Genomic DNA, 19,621 nt, shown 5'->3' with positions numbered 1-19,621 from the left:
AAATTTATCAGATCGATTCAAATTTGGTTCGGTTATTTAAAACCAAATAATCTATTTTGTTATAAAAATTAATTCAGTTAGTTAGAAAAGTGACTGAATCGAAAATCGAAAACCATTCAATCATCATATTTGAACCGACCGATCTCTGAAAAATATGATTGAATCAAATCAAAATGAGTTGGTCCGATTTGATTCTTCGACTGGATACTGTTCACGCCAGGTGCCTTTTCTGTTTTGAATCAGGCTCCTGATAACGACAAGGCAGTTGCCCCTTTTCCTGCAATATTGGCTAAAAGCCTTTGGTTCAAAAGCCTAAAAATTGGTTAGAAAAAATCACATTTATAAGTATTAGTTTATAATTTATCATTTATTATTTCTTAATACTAAATTTAAATTTAAATATGAATTTTATTAATTGAATTTAAATATTAATACTTAGTAGTATTTGTCTTTTTTAACATGAAAAATCATTCTTCTTTACTAAGATAACTAAAAAATGTAAAAAAAACTTTAAGATATAATAAATTGGATGAATGTTTTTTTGGATTATATCTGAAATAACACAAATTAATTTAATTCAAATTTACTTTAAAAAACACACTCAAAAGTCAAAACTAATTCAATTTTAAACTGAACTAATTGAGAAATAATTTTAGTAGTTTAACCACAAATCCAAAGCTAATAAGAAAAATTTTTATGTCTAAAATTTAGAAATGATAATTTAATGAAAGATTGTTTTTATTTTTATAAGATCATTTATTTGTAAATGTAATTTGATAGTGCTGAGAACATAGTACCACATAAAACTTTCAAAATGGAAAAATTGTTGAATATAATTATAAATGTTTCATATTCATACACACATACATATATATATAAATAATATTTTTTATATAAATAGATAATTTTTTAATAAAAGCAAGAAAACCGTTTTGTGTTTCTACTCACCATAGGAGCATTTAGAGACATAAGGTCTCTTTCGTAAAATTAATTGTTTTAATATCTGTTAGCTATTTTAATAGCTTTTTATTAAACACTAAAAGCTAAATGTATCGGAAGGATTAACCTTTTATAAAACGTTACATTAATCTATAAGATCTAGTTCAAATGCTGTGTCATAGAATAATATAAAAAATATAATTTTTAATGTTAAACACCGTTTAAAAAGTTGTTGTCAAATAATCTTAAATTGTAAAAGAAAAGCTTATACTGGTGTAGGTAAGAAATTTCTAAATTTCAATATTGTAGAAATTGGGTATTGAATTTTTGTGTGATTACTATAAAAAAAAAAAAAAAAAAAAAGAATTGTTGTGTGAAAAACAGTCTCCACTGACTAAAACTCTATCCGTAGATTGTTGTTCCATCACCATAAGAGCAACTATGGGAAAAGGTGGAGGCCACCTTTGGACACATCTTCAAAAGATGCCATGAAAATAATGCAGACAAAAACAAGCAAACAGACAAACAGAAAAAGAAGAAGAGAGAAAGGGGAAAAGAATAGGCAGAGAGAGAGGTTCCCCTCTTGTGAAGGTCCTTTTGCAATTCTAAAAGTAAGACATGCAATTGTATAGTATTTATATATAATAATCCACTTTTTGTTTTAATATGGGTTTTGACACATATCTTAGCATCTAAGACAGCTAAATTATCAGTCTCTCTCTCTCTATATATATATATATATTTTTTTCGAGTTTGCTTCGGTCATTTTGAGTTTTTCAATTGAGAGGTATATCAGATTTTGGATAATATATATATATATATATATATATTTCATTCAATATTAATCTTTATATATATTTATAAAGATTAATACACTTCAAAATTAATATATTTTTATCACTAAAAAGGGAAAAAATTAGGTGTGTTAGTCACCGTTTCCGTTGGCTCGGGCTATCGGTCAGGTGTTGACGTCTCGATTTAAGACACTTCCATAGGGTATATGACCCACTAAGCACTGATAACAGACGCTGCCTCCTTTCTGCAGAATCATAGCACTGCAGTCCTCAACCCATATAGTAGAATCCACCCTAAGGCAGCCCATAAAGTGGACCGTGACTCTTAGATAGTAGAGTCAATATTGTGATCATATATTTTTCAATATTAAATTTTGCTGCTGTGTTAACTAATTAAAAATAAATATTTAAGTAGTTCTAGATATAAGCTTACATCCATTGGTAAAAAGGAAACTGAAATTCACAAATAAATTAAAGAGAACTGAGAATAACACTGAAATTTTTAAATTCAGTTACACCTAATACATTCACCATCCTCAAATAAATCAAACGGAACAAGACAAAGCATAGAGAGAGCTAATAAAGAATTCTTGACAAATTTACCTGTTCGTAATCTCTATTATTAGAAAAGCTTCATTTACCACCTTAGATCTTAACATAAAAGCACGTGCCAACATTTTAAACAATAAAACTTGATACAAATTAGAAGAATAATAGCATCTAAATCATGTATAAATAAATTTTTATTTTCGGGTGATATATAAATTCACCTCTGAAAAGTATGATTTTCTTAATTTTTATTTTAACTCTTTGAGAACAGTTCATTTTATTAAATTCCATCTTCCAAGCACTTTCAAAAAAAAAAAAAGATTTATTGAGCATTTTAATTTATAAAATTAGGTCAATTAAACATTTATTGAATATGGTTAGAAAATATGAAAATTATTTTTTTAAAAACTATATTAACCATATATTAAATTATGTATTTCTTTTACTTTCCTTTGATGCTCTTTAGTTAATTGCGCAACATTGACTACTATGTACACTTCTGTACCTTATCCTAGCCATTAGGCTAACCAACATACTAGTACTTGATTTTTATTTTTGTGAACACGAAAAATTGACTAAACAATAGTCAATAAGTGTCGGTGAGATTCCTAAGTACTGACCTACAGTTTCAACATACCATCAACGCTATTGTCTATTCACTTTATATTTGCAACATGAATTTCGAATTTCAACTAATGATAATATAAGTAATGGATCTCATAGTTAATTTTTAAAAATATAAATTTTTATATAGTAATTTGACTATAATTCAGTAATTTAATTATTAATCTTTACCGAGCACACTAAGATGACCGAAAAAATTAGCATGATCGAGTCGAGCAACTAACTAAAAGCCGAACATTGTCCAAATATTTTTAAATAAAATAATGTTCAGTCATGAAATCATTAAAAGACTATTAATTATCAAGAATCTTGCTCGGTAATTATAATTAAGATTCTTACCATAATATATGATGAGTTACAGTTCAAATTATATTATAAATAGCTACTTGAGAACATAGATACATCATTTGATTCCAAGACAAACAGCTATATAAATATTTCTCGAGCATTTCTTAATTTACTTTTATCACTAAATATTGTTTCATTCTTATATTTTGGACCCTCTCAAAATGAGTCATGCGTCAATTTTAAACATATTCCAATCAAGAATTTGAAATTCTTAATTTCAAGAAAAAAAATTCAAATTCTTAAAATAATTAAAATATTAAAAAGAAAAAAAAATAAGAAGAAGAACTTGTTCTCTGAGCTAATTTGGATGTTACTGTCTTTTGAGTTTTTATTGATTTATTTATGAGGCTGAACAGAAATTTCTTTCACTTTCAAAGCACAACAGATGTTAGACAGGTGATGGTTGGTTAAACAAATGAAGCACCACTCAATCAACTTCATACCTTCATGGGAAAAATTTATTTATTGCCACTAACTAACATGATAAATGCAGTTCTTTTGCATTATTTTTATACTTGGAGTAGGAGAGGATATTCTAGTAAAACATACATATGCCACAACCAACTTTGTAAGTCACAAACAAACATTAACAAGTCAAAAAATTTGGGTTTGCTGAGTCACCATTAATGGGTAATCTAGAATTCTTGAAATTAGTGTCATTATCCTTTTGAATTTTTTATTTTTTGAACTGGTCATTGTCCTTTTGAAACTCTTTTATAATTACAAAGATCATTTTTTTTTTTATTTACAATTTTTCTCCTAAGTATTACTCCTTCCCTCCAAAAAAAACATGTCCCACTTTCACAATGGATGTCCCAAAATAATAGTTCTATTTCTATTTTTGAAAATGCATTTTTTTATTAACTTTTCTATAATGCCTTTATAATATAATTTATACCAGTAATTATAATATATAAAATTACTAAATATTTTGTCAAATATAAATATAACTTAATTAATATATGTACCAAGATATTAATTTTTTATTTCAAAACTCTATAAAAATTTTCGATATTTAATTAAAAATTATTAATATAGGTTATATATGGAAAAGAAGGATAAATGTTATAGTTGAATTAATTTAATTGCTAATTTTTAATCCGCATAAAAAAGAAATGAGACTATATTTTTAGGACAGAGAGAATATATAATTTAAAAATATAAATTGTATCTATTTATTTATTTTTTTTTTACCGGTGAATATCTTCGACCATCTTTGCATATGCGAATGATCTCATTTTTGGGCTAATGACCGCGCTTCTATAAAAGTCTTTTTCTATAGAACTAGTACTCTTGTTTTTCTTTTTTTTTTTAAAGAATTAAAAAATATAAAGTAAAAACAATCTTTTTTTCCACCTTTCTGACTTTTTTTTTTTTTGGCAAAATTAGCTGATTAAAAGACTGATAGTAAAAAGCATTAAAAGATGCATTAATAATGGATCTGCCTAATTATTCCTTGAAAAGGAGAGGTCCTATTTAGAAAAACTTTATATATAAGTTTCATTAATGAAGTTATCACTTTTCAACCCCATAATTAATTTTCCATCTTCCTATTATCTTTTTTTTTTTTAATAAATCACCCTATAAATAAAGACTGACTAAATTCGGCTTCGAAACATAATCTCAATTAAGATTTTTTGCCCCTCCACGGAGATGTGTTTAATAGAGATCGAATCTGAAAGCTCTTTCCATATGTTTAGTCTACACTGCCAACTGAACTACAATATGCGGTTCATCTTACCATCATCTCTAATTAATCTAACGCCACACTATAATTGCCAAAGAAAACCAACACTTAAAAACAGCAATTTCATTCAAGATCAATTTTGTATTGTTATTATTAGTTTGCTTGGCTCCACATTTTCTATTTAATTTTTTTTTTATTTGTAAATTCTTGAATTTTTATTTTTACACAATAGAAATGAATTGAATTGGATACAATACTCTATATAAATTGTTCAATTTAAACAGGATTCAAAAACTATTGTCACACTATAAGATTAAGAATTATATGTTCCCTTATTTGTAAATTTGTAAATTTAGTTATTTGAACCTAATCTATATCAGTCACTTTCACATGAGATAAACCCCACCACACAAAAAATCATTTTCACACAAAAGGAGATATATTTATATGATGAACTTTATTTCATCTAAATGTTTTTCCATTAAAAATTAAAAATTAAAAATTAAAAATGTAGTATTCAAAAGCAAACCCCACTGTCTAACACCATTAATTAAATTAGCAAGAATGATAATTTTTTTTCTTTAAGATGGTTTAACACCAAGTATCTAAATAATATTTTTTAAATCACATTAGATGCAGAAGAGTATATTCTTATATTAATTTAAGAGGGCCTTTTTCTTTTTTCTTTTTTTTTTTTTTAAAAAGAAAGCAGAATAGTATATTCTTATATTAATTTAAGAGTTTTTTTTTTTTGAAAAAGAAGTAAATTTTCTTTTTTTTTAAAAAAAAAAAAATGAAAAAAAGAACCCTCTTCTCTCTCTCTCAATAACACATGTACCATCAGAATCTCTCTCTATCAAAGATATATGACTTTAGGGGGCCACCTCACTCACCTTTCTTTCTCTCTCATTTGCATATGTTTCTGTCTTCACACTCCAAAATAACCACAACATAAGCTTCACTACTCTTCCCTCTTCTTTCTTTCTCTCTTTCTTTCTTTCGCCTACCACCATTTTCTGTCTTCTTCTTAAATCCTACTCTTTCACTACCCACCTCACCCTATTTTCTTGATTTTTCTTTTTTAACTCTCCAATAAGACACCACACCACCACCACCACCACCACCATGACCAAACTAGTAGTAGAAGTTCTAGATGCAAGTGACCTTATGCCAAAAGATGGTCAAGCCTCTGCAAATCCTTTTGTGCAAGTAGATTTTGATGAACAAAGACAAAGAACTAAAACAAAAGCCAGAGACCTTAACCCTTACTGGAATGAAAAGCTTGTTTTTAATATAAACAACCCAAGAGATCTTCCTAACAAGACTGTTGAAGTTGTTCTTTACCACGATAAAAAAGTCGAAAGCGGCGCCGCCCATGCTCATGGCCATGACAAAAACTTTCTTGGCCGTGTTAGAATTTCCGGTGTCTCTATTCCTTTATCCGAGTCTGAGGCTAATATTCAGCGGTTTCCTCTTGAAAAACGAGGCCTTTTTTCTAATATTAAAGGCGATATAGCTCTCAAGATTTATGCAGTTGTTGATAATGGAAGTTATTTTCCTGCTCCGGCTCCTGCTCCTGCTCCTGCTCCACCACCGCCAAACGACACCAGTAATATTGAAAACAACACTACCGCTCATCAAGAAATGAAAAATAACAAACTTGAAGAAGATTTCTTGGCGGCGGCTGCTGCTGCTACTGCTGCTGACTTCACGAAAAGCAAGAAGAAGAAAGAAAAAGAAGTGAGGACTTTTCACTCAATAGGAAGTGGCGTTGCTCCTCCTCCGGCAGCGGCGGCAGCTCCGGGTGCAGGTGCGGCTGCTCCTCCTCCGATGGCTTCCGGATTTGGCTTTGAAAGTTTTGTTATGAAAGAACAAGCGCCTACAGTCGAAGCAAGAACAGATTTTGCTAAAGCAGGACCAGCCACAGTAATGCGCATGCAAATGCCGATGCAGAATCCGGAATTCTTACTGGTGGAGACTCGGCCACCGGTGGCCGCACGGATGAGATACAGAGGTGGAGATAAAACGTCGAGTACTTATGATTTGGTTGAGCAAATGCATTATTTGTATGTTAGTGTTGTTAAAGCAAGAGATCTTCCTGTAATGGATGTTACTGGAAGTGTTGACCCCTATGTGGAAGTGAAATTAGGGAATTATAAAGGAAGAACTAAACATCTGGAGAAAAATCAAAACCCGGTTTGGAATCAAATTTTTGCTTTCTCAAAAGATAGATTACAAGCTAATCTTCTTGAAGTTACTGTTAAAGATAAAGATTTAGTGAAAGACGATTTTGTTGGTAGAGTTCTTTTTGATCTATCAGAAGTTCCTCTTCGCGTTCCACCTGATAGTCCATTAGCGCCCCAATGGTATAAATTAGAGGATAAAAAAGGTGATAAAAGTACCAGAGGAGAAATTATGCTAGCAGTTTGGATGGGAACACAAGCTGATGAATCATTTCCTGAGGCATGGCATAGTGATGCTCATGACATTGGACATGTTAATCTTGCTAATACAAGATCAAAGGTATACTTTTCTCCGAAATTGTATTACCTCAGAGTTAATGTAATGGAAGGACAAGATATGTTCCCTTCTGAAAAGACTAGGTTTCCAGAACCTTATGTGAAAGTTCAACTTGGGAATCAAGGAAGAGTTACCAATCCTTCTCGAGGTATGAATCCTGTTTGGAATGATGAGCTGATTTTTGTAGCATCGGAGCCGTTTGAGGATTTCATAATTGTGACTGTTGAAGATAGAGTTGGACCTGGAAAAGATGAGATGATGGGAAGAGTGATAATACCTGTTAGAGATGTTCCACCAAGAAGAGAGACTTTGAAATTACCAGATCCTCGCTGGTTTAATCTTTTCAAACCGTCATTGGCAGAGGAGGAAAAAGAGAAGAAGAAAGACAAGTTCTCAAGCAAGATTCTACTTTGTCTTTGTTTAGAAACAGGGTATCATGTTCTTGATGAGTCTACTCATTTCAGTAGTGATTTGCAGCCTTCATCTAAGTTCTTGAGAAAGGAAAGAATTGGGATTCTTGAACTTGGAATTTTAAGTGCAAGAAATTTGATGCCTATGAAGAGCAGAGATGGTGGGACTACTGATGCTTATTGTGTGGCTAAGTATGGCAACAAATGGGTTCGAACCAGAACATTGCTCAATAATCTGAATCCCCGTTGGAATGAGCAGTATACTTGGGATGTTTATGATCCTTGTACTGTAATCACCATTGGCGTTTTTGATAATTGCCATGTCAATGGAAGCAAGGAGGATGCAAGAGATCAGAGAATTGGGAAGGTGAGAATTCGCCTTTCTACTTTAGAAACTGATCGTATATATACTCATTACTATCCTCTGCTAGTTCTTCAACCTTCCGGATTAAAGAAGCATGGAGAGCTTCATTTGGCATTGAGGTTTACTTGCACAGCTTGGGTTAATATGGTAACTCAATATGGGAAACCATTGCTTCCCAAAATGCACTATCTCCAGCCAATCTCTGTTAAGCACATTGATTGGTTGCGCCACCAAGCAATGCAGATAGTGGCAGTAAGGCTAGGAAGAGCAGAACCACCACTCAGGCGTGAAACTGTAGAGTATATGTTGGATGTGGATTACCATATGTGGAGTTTGAGAAGAAGCAAAGCGAATTTTGGCCGGATAATGAAGCTTCTTTCTGGGGTTGCAGTTGTTTGTAAATGGTTTAATGACATATGCACATGGAGAAACCCAGTAACAACTTGCCTTGTGCATGTATTGTTCTTGATACTGGTTTGCTATCCAGAGTTGATACTTCCTACAATCTTTCTCTACCTGTTTGTAATTGGGATATGGAACTATAGGTTCAGGCCAAGACACCCACCTCATATGGATACTCGGCTTTCGCATGCTGACAATGCACATCCAGATGAGCTCGATGAGGAATTTGACACATTTCCAACTTCTCGACCAGCTGATATTGTGAGGATGAGATATGATAGGCTGAGAAGTGTTGCAGGCAGAGTGCAGACAGTTGTTGGGGATTTAGCAAGCCAAGGAGAAAGAGCTCAAGCGATACTAAGTTGGCGAGATCCTAGGGCTACTGCTATCTTCATTATCTTTTCATTGATCTGGGCTGTGTTCATTTACATCACTCCGATCCAGGTTGTGGCTGTACTGTTCGGACTCTACCTGCTGCGACATCCTCGGTTCAGGAGTAAGATGCCATCAGCACCTGTCAATTTCTTCAGGAGATTACCATCCAAATCAGATATGCTATTATGATCTGCAATCGTTTTCAATAAAACCATTCATTTGCTTAATTATTGTCAAAGGATAAGTGAATAAATATCTGCACTAGTGTCATCGCAGCAGAAGACAGAAAAAGAAGCAAGAAAAGTGCTTATCCTACCTTCTGTACCAACCTGCAGAAGAATCTGACTTTTGCTAAATATGCATATCCTGCCTTTTTGAATCTCATGTATGGAACCCACCATTCTTTTTTGTTCTTTGTTCTATATTCTGTAATATTGTTGAGCAATCAATCATGTTGTGCATTTTATGAATATGAATAGTAAATAACAAACCAGAATGTCAGCTGATAAAAGCAGTGTATTCAAAGTATGCAAAGCAGTGCACTGAATTTGTGAGAACAAACACTTATCATGTTTAAGCAAAATAATCATTGAAGTAAAAGAAGAAAGAGTTGATGTACTCTTTCCTCGAAACTCCCGTCAAAGCAAAATCATCTGATAAAAATTGTTAAAGGAAAATACAATTTCAGAATTAATTTTACTACCAAAATCTGCTTGCACGTTTTTGAATCTTGCATGATAAACCCCATAAAAAATGGATGATACAAGTACAACTAATACAGTTTACTCGGATGAAATAGTCCTATAGCCAAAATGCATCAGTAGAGCAGCAATTGTCAATAAGCTGACAAGCACCCCTCCTATGAGAGCCCTATCAACAGGACTCCACATGCTCAACGATCCTCTGGCACATTCTTGCTTTTTCATGGATCCCAAAGCAATTTCATTATCTATCTTTTTGTGCACTTTACTTTTTCGTCTCCGTAATAACCATCCAATCAGATTTCTTCTATTTCGATCATCCAACAGAATATCATTTTGAGCGGTGGCACTTTCTTCCAAAGCTTTTTGTCCTCCACAGCTCTCTGGTCCACAAGCACAAGGCTCTGGCTCCTTCGAACATGTGCAAGTTTCACAAGGGTCGGAGCAGGGAGAACATTTGTCCTCACCAGGCAACATTTTATCAGAAACTGTTTTCCCAACCATTTGGTCCAGAGTCTGATGAATTACTTCCCCAAAAACAGACCACCTTCCCACAGATGTTATCTTAACAATAGCCGAAGTACCCAGCATGCTTTCTGGAGCAGCTACAAGCACTTGAACGTATCCCTTCGTGTGGCCAACCTTGAGAAATGGGAGGAATAACAAACCCATCAATAGAACTAGAAGCTCTTATATATATATTGTTAGATCATATTGTACAAAATTGGACCAACACAACTCAAAACCATAAATACAAGCAATCTGGAAAAAAATTGCACTCGCAAAAAACCTTCTTAATGGGACAAAGCGCCACATTTTAGCAGAAAAATGAGATGCTTGTCTACAACAGAGCACATCCCGATTCTGATCATTTTCAATACAAAAAGTAAATAAAAATTAATATATTAATAAAATAAATATATTACTATAAAATTAATAAAAGAAAATCAAGAAATCTTTTTTTAGCATTTCAGAGAAGTAATTGATTGAACAATTCACAAATCATCCAAGGAAAGGAGTTCTATACAATTTGTTTAAGATTTCAATCAAAGGCTTAGTAACCCCTGCCAATTTTTAACCATTAAACATGATATGAAAATGAGAATCAATAAGGTACAACATACCTTTCAAAAAAAAAAAAAAACAGGTACAACATAAATTAAATTTCTAAAATGACAAAAATTATATTAAACCAAGCACTAAGCAAGAAAATATCTTAATACGTGCAGTATCACATTGGAGGACAGCTACAGTATCACATTGGAGGACAACTATGTCTATTTTATTTTTCATAGAAACAGAAAATGAAGATGAAATAGAAAACTAACCAATTTATTTAATCATTTCTAGCAACAAATAAAATTTTAACAACAAAAGAACTATTTTCTTTGTTAAAAGAATGACTTTCTTTTCTCTTAAAAAGAAAGAGGCAAACAAAAATAAATTAAAAAGAGGAGGAAAAAGGGGGGGGGGGGTGTTGTTTCTGTTCTGCTTCATTGTACATTTTATTTATCTTTTGAATCATCCATATTAACAATCATCCTTCTCCTACAAAAGAGGATTTCAGTAATATTGGATAACAAACTCAAATAATCAGGGTGGCCTCAGAACCACAAGACACAACAAGTGATTCTTAAAGCAACAAAAAATTTTGGTTTAGATACTGGATACACTCACCAAATGAATTCCATCAGTCGCTATGTCATTTATCCATATTCTTTCGACTGTACCCTCCATCCCATCATATGGAGTGAAAGCTTCAAAGACAGAAGTTAACTCACGGCTCCGCTTCTTAACTACATTACTTGGAACCTTTTTCATCCTTGCAGCAGGTGTCCCTGGATTTAGAAAGAAGATAAAAGATGACTATGGCATAAGAAATTAATGAAATTGCCCACTACGTCCAGTGACATATACTGATACAGATACCATATGATCACAGTCATTCATCAAGTTATAAGTTTTCAGCAGAAACTTGATATCAAGCTTCCCCTTCTGCCATAAAATCAAAATAAAAGACTACACCTCCTATAACATGTGAACTTCCAAAAGAAAAATTTAAGATGTAACTTACCAAGATGTGTGCCACTATACAGTGATGGTCATTGAATGCATCCAACAAGTGAGGGGCATTCTTAATTTACTGTAATTTTCACAATTTTCCAGGTTGATTCTTTTAAGCACTTATATATAAGCTTAACATAAACTGATTGTTATACATGCAACGTAAGGAACATATGAGGTGATGCATCCTTGCGTTCAAGTAGCTCTACTTAAAACCTAAAAGCAGCTGACTGATCTAACTCAAGGACAGGTTTGTTTTGGGTGTCAATAACCAATTTGACTAACTGACCTGATTGACCTGACTCAAGAACAAGCTAGATTTGGGTGTCAATAACCAATTGAATGACCACGACAGTCTGCAGGGAAGAGGAGCAATACAAAACCCCTAAAATGCTAGTGGCCTCAATCCTATTGTCTTTGACAATCTCCAGTCTATTACATTATTTCTGTTCCTTTACCAAATGGGCACATTTTATTAGCTCCTTCACCATTCAACAAATCTCTATCATTCTGGAACTCTGCACATTCTCCATATTTTTTATAGAGTTTTGATGGTGATCTTGTGGGTCTTTCTTACTTTTAGCAGGTTTTAGTTTTTTATATGAACGTGCTTAAACGAAAGTTATTGGATGGTTTTGCTTTCACTTTGGACCTAAATATTATCATCTAGATATTCTTAGACTTCTGCTTGTTTTGCACTTATCCTAAATTAAATTTATTTTATTTTCGTATAAAAAAGGGAGGAAAAAGAAGCAGGGAAAAAGGAGTTGCACGGGAGTGTGGGGAGAAGCAAGGTGGGAAGGGAGGAGATAGCAGGGTTTAGGTAACAAAATCAGAAAAATAAACGGAACTGGGAACTGTTTCATGGAATCAGATTGAGTTGGATTAATCAGCTTGAACTGTCTGCCACAATTGTTAATTTTCTGACGCTACTAGAAAACTCACTCAAATCAACGGCAAACGATAATTTAATAAAACATAAGTTAAAAAATTAAAAAGAGCATAATTGAATAAAAACCTAAAGGAATGTTTTGATAAATAAACAATAATTTCTTATGTTGCCTATCATTTCCAGGCAATTGGAAATCACATGTTAAGAAACAGCGAATAAGGCAATGGTGGGCTAAATCCCACTAACATAAAAAAGGTGATCCAGTGCACAAAACATGGAAGGGTTGATGTATGCAGCCTTCCCCCAACTATTTTTTGCTGAGAGGCTTTTTCCGTCACTCGAACCCATGACCTCCAAGTCACGAGTGGAGTGACTTCACCGTTACACTAAAGCCACCCTACTATATGAGGGATAAATTGCAAATGGCAGTTATCTAAAACCATGGGAGAGAAAATATAGTGGCAGAAAAAAGGCCTAACATTATATTTCTATTAGTGCAGCACACAGTCTTCATCATCATACCTGGTCTAGGATAGAACTGTGATATGTGAACTTGAGGGAACTTGTACTCATCAATAAGGCTGACAGTTTGAGCAAAATCCTCATCTGTTTCACCTGACAAACCCAAGAGAATCAAGAACTATTTAACAAAACTGAACTTTCACCACAGAAAGTCATGACTGAATTCTTCCAATCTTTATTAGTTCCTGGATTCTTCCAGCAAACATCTATATCAGTTATAAGCAATTAGATAACAAATAGTGAAACCATAGATCCATCATTTTCTCCAACATGCTGATAATACCCTAATAGAATTAAACTTCTTTAATAGTTCCTGATTTACTTATGAACGGGGAAAAGAAAAATTCTAGTTTTCTCAGTAATTTAAGCTTTCAGCAACTTCTAAAGAAAAATGTCCACACACTATGATTCTGCATCACTAGCTTAAGTATGGTCCCTTTAACGGAACCTGCACCAACGGGGCAATAGAATCTTATGTCACATTGATTTAGGAATTTGCAATTAGTTATTTGAAAAATTATTAATATGGAAGGAATAAGGACCATGAAGTGGAATTGTATCTGCAAACTAACCTGGGAACCCGCAAATTATGTCAGTAGCAATTTGCATCCCTGGAACTAGTTCACTCAAGGTATCTACCACTGTTCTGAACTCACTCACAGTGTACTCTCGATTCATTGCCTGAAGAAAAAGAGAGAGAGAGAGAGAGAGAGAGCATTCATATGCTTAGGATCAACATCTTAAGTTTTTCCTAGCAACAATATTAAGTAAATGGCATATTGAAAGCTCAAAGGACTTCTCTTTTAGGGAGCAATGGGGTTTAGAGGAAGGCCAAGTTTACAAAAGCTTCTGAGCTTACACTCAAAACATTATCACTTCCCGATTGCACTGGCACGTGAAGAAAGGAGTATACACATGGGTGACGCAAAACTTCTGCTATCTCTTTCAAGTGCTCAAGAATAAAAGGAGGATTCGTCATTCCAATTCGAAGCATTGTGCTTGCATCAGCAGGAAGTTCAGCAACAATAGCATTCAATAAAATTGGAAGATTAACCCCAATGTCACGACCTGCAAGATTTCCAGAAAACTAAGTTGTTCAAAATTTTGAATAAATGACTACACATGCTTTATTTAAAAGCATCATTCCGAGTTATTTTTCTCAATTCTTAAAGAAGATTCTTCTGCCAAAACACCATACCTTTCCGCATAGGATGACAATAACATGGTGAATTTAATATCATTATCATATTTCTCCTGCTAGGATATAGATAATTCACTTGTTATTTCCATAGAATATAGCTTAACAATTAAAAACACCAACATGATTAGTTTATCTACATCAAAGGAACAGTAATATTTTCATTCCTAAAAAATTATTGAATCACAAGTGAACTTTCAATTTTTCTGTCATGTAAGTGGGTTGCTTGTAAAATCTACACTACAAGCTCAGAGATTCTTCTTTATAGATAACTTCAGAAACAAGAATCCTTCGGATTAAATAATTCTAGATCAGCAAAGTGTATATGCTACAATTGAAAGGTCTTAAACTAATGATTGATTACCATATGCTCCAGTGTCTTCGCTGCTCAACCATATTTCTTTCACTCCATCAGCTATAACTGTTCTTATACGCCCAACCTGCAGAGTTAAAATTTTAATAACAAACCAAATAGCGAAAGTGTTGACCATTTCCAACATGAACTTACAAGGCTGTCAATGCTGTAGCTCCCAAGATGACCACGGGCATGCTTTGTCTTGCAATAAGTGCAAGCCCCCAAACAGCCAACATTAATTGGAAGAATCTCAACAAACTTATTCTTCCGAACCTATAGGAATATTCAAGTTAAATACATGAAAAGAATAAGTTGAACTCTACTTTAAAATAGCTGCTGATTCAAATTAACCAAGAAAGACCGGTTATTTCATGTGTTTCCTCAAGTAGCAGAGGAACAGAGAGCAAATAATGTGCTTAGGTGGCCATGGAACAGCCGTAATGGACAATACCACAGTATAAGTCTAGAATTTTCAGTTAGTACCTTTGGAAGGTCAAGTGCTGGCAACGTCTTGCGGTTTAAAAGCCGCACCTCATGACCTTTTAGAGTTTCTTCTACAACTTCAACCACACGGTCTATTTGCTGAACTCCAACTATACTGACACCTTCTAGTTCTTTCAAATTTCGACTACCTTGAGGCACACACCCAGCAACCACAAGGGGCTTTTTTGCATTTTTACCCTTCGCTAATAGTGTGTCCATGGCAGATTGACTTGGAGATTTTACAGTGCATCTGCATCAGAGATGTGGAATCATCAATCTGGTAATAAGTAATAATAGCAATCTGTATTAAAAAAATTTCAAGAGAGGAAGTTTTTATTTATTTCAAGTATGCATGTACCATGGAAGAGAAAAATCCCTTGAAGAGCCCTAGTCCTAAGTAGGTCACTAGCCCAAAACCATGGATGGAGCACTTATGTCGCTTAAATGCCTACTTAGGTATTCGCATAAACCCGATCTTTGCCTATTTTTCCAATGTAGGATTGGACTAGGACAATCTCCCCTATTTTATGCATGACTTCCTCTCGCAGCTTGTGTTAATGTGCATGTACAACTCATGGGACACAAACATGAAGCACCTAGCACAAGTGACACGCTCAGAATCCAAAGAACCACAGTCCTGGGTCACTCTGATACCATTTGTAGCACCTGAACAGGCTTCTAGACCAACAATATGGAGCAGAACTAATCATGTATACCAAAAGCACGGCCCCATAATGTTAGTAATAGTATTTATGCCTATTTTCCAAATGTGGGAGTGGGCTATCCAATTACTTCTAATTTACAAGCTACGTGATAAAACAATGATACATTTTTTCATATGATTATGCTCCAGTAATTGAAGGACAAATATCAGTCTTATTAAAGAACAAAAAAAAAAATAAAAAAAAAAGGGAGAAGGAATGTCACTCACGTATTGATCAGCCACAGGTCTGCATCCTCAGGAGTATCGGTTAATGCATAACCAAATGATGAAAGCTGACCAGCCATATATTCACTGTCACTCTGCACAATTACCAATTGTGACAGCCATATTTGACAATTTACAAAAATAAGTTCATACTATTATTATCAATGTCTGATTAAGAATAATGTTGTTAATATCTCATTTTCTTGGTTGAGGTCAATAGAGAATAATGCTATACAAACAGGCGATGGCTAAACATTAGATAAATTTACAACTCAGTCCACACATATTACAACTGCAAGTGATATCAATTTTTAAGGGGGAAAATGTAAAAAGGACATTAAAAAATGAAACGAGTGTAAAACAGAAGAAATACCAACCAAGGAAAGCATAAGATAGAAAAATAAGAGCAAGGAAATCATTTTTAGAAACATTTGACATCTTTTCTCTGCCTCTTGTAAACAGATCATGATTTTCTTGTTATCAAGCTTTTAAGAAGAAATGTCAAAACTGAACAAGCTAGAATGAAACTGTCTTGATGGCTGCTTACACTCAAAACATCATAAATGACAGACACCTACATCTGAAATATAACTGAGGAACCTAATGCCATTTAAAACATTTCAGAGTACAGAACAAATCAAGAAGTCATTTACCACTTTCACCATAGGTTTCCCATAAGTCAATGCTAACCCTAATACGATAAGTTTATGTTATTAAAAAATTTAGGGGCCCCATATGGACAATAAATCCCCACAGGGATGCAACATTCTAACCAGTAACTCAATTTTTTTATCAAAAATTGATACAATATAAAAGTATATATATATATATATATATAAGAAAGAAGAAGAAGAAGAAGTAGCAAATTGCACTCATCACTGAAGACGCTTGACCAACTCATCAATTACTCTGAAAGTAACTATCTTCAAAAAAGTAAATCTAAATGTATGTTAAATCATCAGAATCAAATAATAGCCGCTACATTAAATCTCAGGTTTTGGATTTCCCTTTCGTGTTTGCTCCGACTATTTAATAGGTGTGCCAATTGTTAGTCGCTAAAGATGCACATGTAACGGTCAAATACGGCTGCTATTTAGCAGCAAGCTCTTATACACATGTACCACCCAAAGATTTTAAATTAAAATACAAAATAAGAAGGCACAATTTTTTTTTTTCAACTTTCAGGCTGCCATGGACAAGTTGAATCTTTGGAGTCGAAAGCACTTTCAGACTGTTCTTTTTTTTAACATAAATAACAAAGATAATTACAAAATTATATAGAACTTATCACATATTAAATCAAATCAAAATAACAAACTCCTCGCACACCACCTAAAATTCCTAATTAGTGAAATTAAGCATCTGGGTTATAAGCAGATACATGAATTAGAAGCCGTAAAGCATCTAAAATTTGCATTATAATCGCCTAAACCAACAAAAGGAAAGAAAAGGCATAACTTGCCTGATTATGCGAGCATCCAAACGTCTTGATATAAATGGTCTGCAACAAAACAAGTTAACCACCAATAATTAACGGAAAAAAGGAAAAAAAAAAAAAAAGAGTATCTCTATATACATATGAAGAGTGAGAGTGAGAGAAGGACCTGAGTGCCAGGAATTTTGGGACTGAAGGGGATTTGAGAAAGCATAGTGGTATTGAGGTTAGGTTTGTTCTTATTCTTCCTCGGATTAACTCCAACAGTGTTAAGTGGCAACCGAAAACCAGGAGGAGCACCAATGCCTCCACCGCCAATCAGCAAGTCTTCTATGTCCTCCATTTCGTCAGTTTCACACTTCCAGAGCTGTAAGGAGAAGGAAGGCGAGAAGAAGCATGAGTGAGAGACTGTTTAGGTCGGGGCTGAAAAGTAGAATTTGGGCCGAAATTTAGCGCTCGGCTCAATTCATTTCAAGTCGTTAGATTCATTTGGATCGGTCGAAAATCGATTAGAATTTGTCCACGGGCTTACTAGCATCCACATTAACAATACTAGTTATTCATATTTATTTAATTTTTTATATTTTTTATTTATACTTATTTTTATTTTTAATATTAAATATTGATTATAATTTTTATTTTATATTCTCTACGTCCCATTTTGTTTGCATGGTTTGACAAAACACGCATATTAAGAATTTAGTCAACAAAAGTTATTTTACTCTTCTTTACCCTTAATAACTCATTAAGATATTAAAAGTCATTTATTCAATGAACAATTATAAATGTTATTATAGAAAAAATAATTATTTATATGTCTAAATTTAGAAATTTTGCAAACACTTTGGGACATCCAAAAAGGGAATAATAAGTAAACAAAATGGAACGAGAGAGTATTATTTATATTTTTATAATGTTAAAATAAAATTTTATATAAGATTAATGTAAATATAACAATTGATTAATAAAACAGTAGTGTATATATACACACATTTCAGCTTAATTTATATCGTCATTTATTTAAAATTCATTATAACTACAATTTCACCTAATAAATATGTTTCAATATATATAGATACATAAATATAAGAATAAAATATTACATATATTTTTAAAATTAAAATTTTCAACTGTTCGTTATCCTACAAATATGTTCATTTATTTAAAAATAAATTTTAAAAGTAAAAATTTAAAAATTTTGAAAGACTTAATTATTTGTATTCTATTTGAAAATTTGTTATTATATATATATATATATATATATATATATATCCCAAATAAAATATTTTAAATTATAATAAAATAGAATCAAATATTTAAAATATAAATTTATAAAATAAAATATAAAATTTTCAAATGTCTCCTTATCATATATATTTATGAAAAAAAAATAATATGTTCATAATGTTTTAAAAGAAAATATCATGTGTTATATTAAATATTCGTGTTATATTAATATTCAACCACATTACATCTTTGAAATATTTATATTGTTAAATTATTTTGGTATTAAAAATTCTTAAATTATTTTTTCATGGTTTTTTCTTGTGTATTTAAAATATTTATATTGTTTGTTTTATATAGTAATTTAGTTTACAGGGATGTTAAAAGAAAAGTTAGTGACATACTGTGGTATTAGAATACAATAAATAATTATATGTATTATAAAAATTTAAATTTAAATAAATATTCCAGGATACCATTAAAGATAAATATGATTGTTGATTGATTTAGTAATTAATTCATTTTGAAATTGAGAAATAGTTGAATGTAACCAAGATTTAATCGAATATAAACTTTTTAAATCAATTAATAAAAAATTAAAAAAAGTCAATTGATTAATAATTTAATATCATAATTTATCAATTATTAAAAATTTATATTATTTAATAAACTAAAATTATTATCAATTATCCAAAATGATATTTTAGGATTTTTAAAATTTCATTAAGGTTATTATAAGTAATCACATTATTTCCCCTCATTTCTACTTTTATATACATTATAGATAGATAAAGGACATGTTATGGT

General features: G+C 32.3%; 2 protein-coding genes across 2 annotated transcripts; one reads left to right on the top strand and one right to left on the bottom strand.

Annotated features, from left to right (window-relative positions):
• The first annotated feature begins 5,852 nt into the window (after positions 1–5,852).
• Positions 5,853–9,523, top strand: LOC105636746 (C2 calcium/lipid-binding plant phosphoribosyltransferase family protein). The gene has a single exon (XM_012220090.4). It carries the CDS (start codon positions 6,067–6,069, stop codon positions 9,199–9,201), a length of 3,135 nt encoding a protein of 1,044 aa, XP_012075480.1. The 5' UTR covers positions 5,853–6,066; the 3' UTR covers positions 9,202–9,523.
• Positions 9,524–9,650: 127 nt separating this feature from the next.
• Positions 9,651–18,028, bottom strand: LOC105636747 (Methylthiotransferase). The gene is made up of 11 exons (XM_012220091.4): positions 17,760–18,028; positions 17,618–17,656; positions 16,159–16,250; positions 15,228–15,477; positions 14,898–15,017; positions 14,754–14,829; positions 14,051–14,259; positions 13,764–13,872; positions 13,192–13,284; positions 11,391–11,551; positions 9,651–10,355 (listed from the first exon to the last, which is right to left on the bottom strand). Exons 1-11 carry the CDS (start codon positions 17,931–17,933, stop codon positions 9,795–9,797), a joined length of 1,884 nt encoding a protein of 627 aa, XP_012075481.1. The 5' UTR covers positions 17,934–18,028; the 3' UTR covers positions 9,651–9,794.
• Between the last annotated feature and the right edge of the window lie 1,593 nt (positions 18,029–19,621).

Source organism: Jatropha curcas, chromosome 9 (genome assembly GCF_041381405.1).
Source record: "Jatropha curcas cultivar XTBG-Jc1 chromosome 9, XTBG_Jcur_1.0, whole genome shotgun sequence".
NCBI lineage: Eukaryota > Viridiplantae > Streptophyta > Magnoliopsida > Malpighiales > Euphorbiaceae > Jatropha > Jatropha curcas.
This window is presented reverse-complemented; position numbering and strand designations above follow the sequence as displayed.

What these genes read in the sequence shown, in the direction of transcription:
- LOC105636746 (XM_012220090.4), top strand. Translation starts at nt 6,067, where the DNA reads ATGACCAAACTAGTAGTAGAAGTTCTAGATGCAAGTGACCTTATGCCA.
- LOC105636747 (XM_012220091.4), bottom strand. Translation starts at nt 17,933, where the DNA reads ATGGAGGACATAGAAGACTTGCTGATTGGCGGTGGAGGCATTGGTGCT. An exon ending in CAGCACTTGACCTTCCAAAG is followed by an intron (nt 15,018 to 15,227) that starts GTACTAACTGAA and finishes ATATTCCTATAG; the next exon opens with GTTCGGAAGAATAAGTTTGT. An exon ending in CGACTGATGGAATTCATTTG is followed by an intron (nt 10,356 to 11,390) that starts GTGAGTGTATCC and finishes CCATTTCTCAAG; the next exon opens with GTTGGCCACACGAAGGGATA.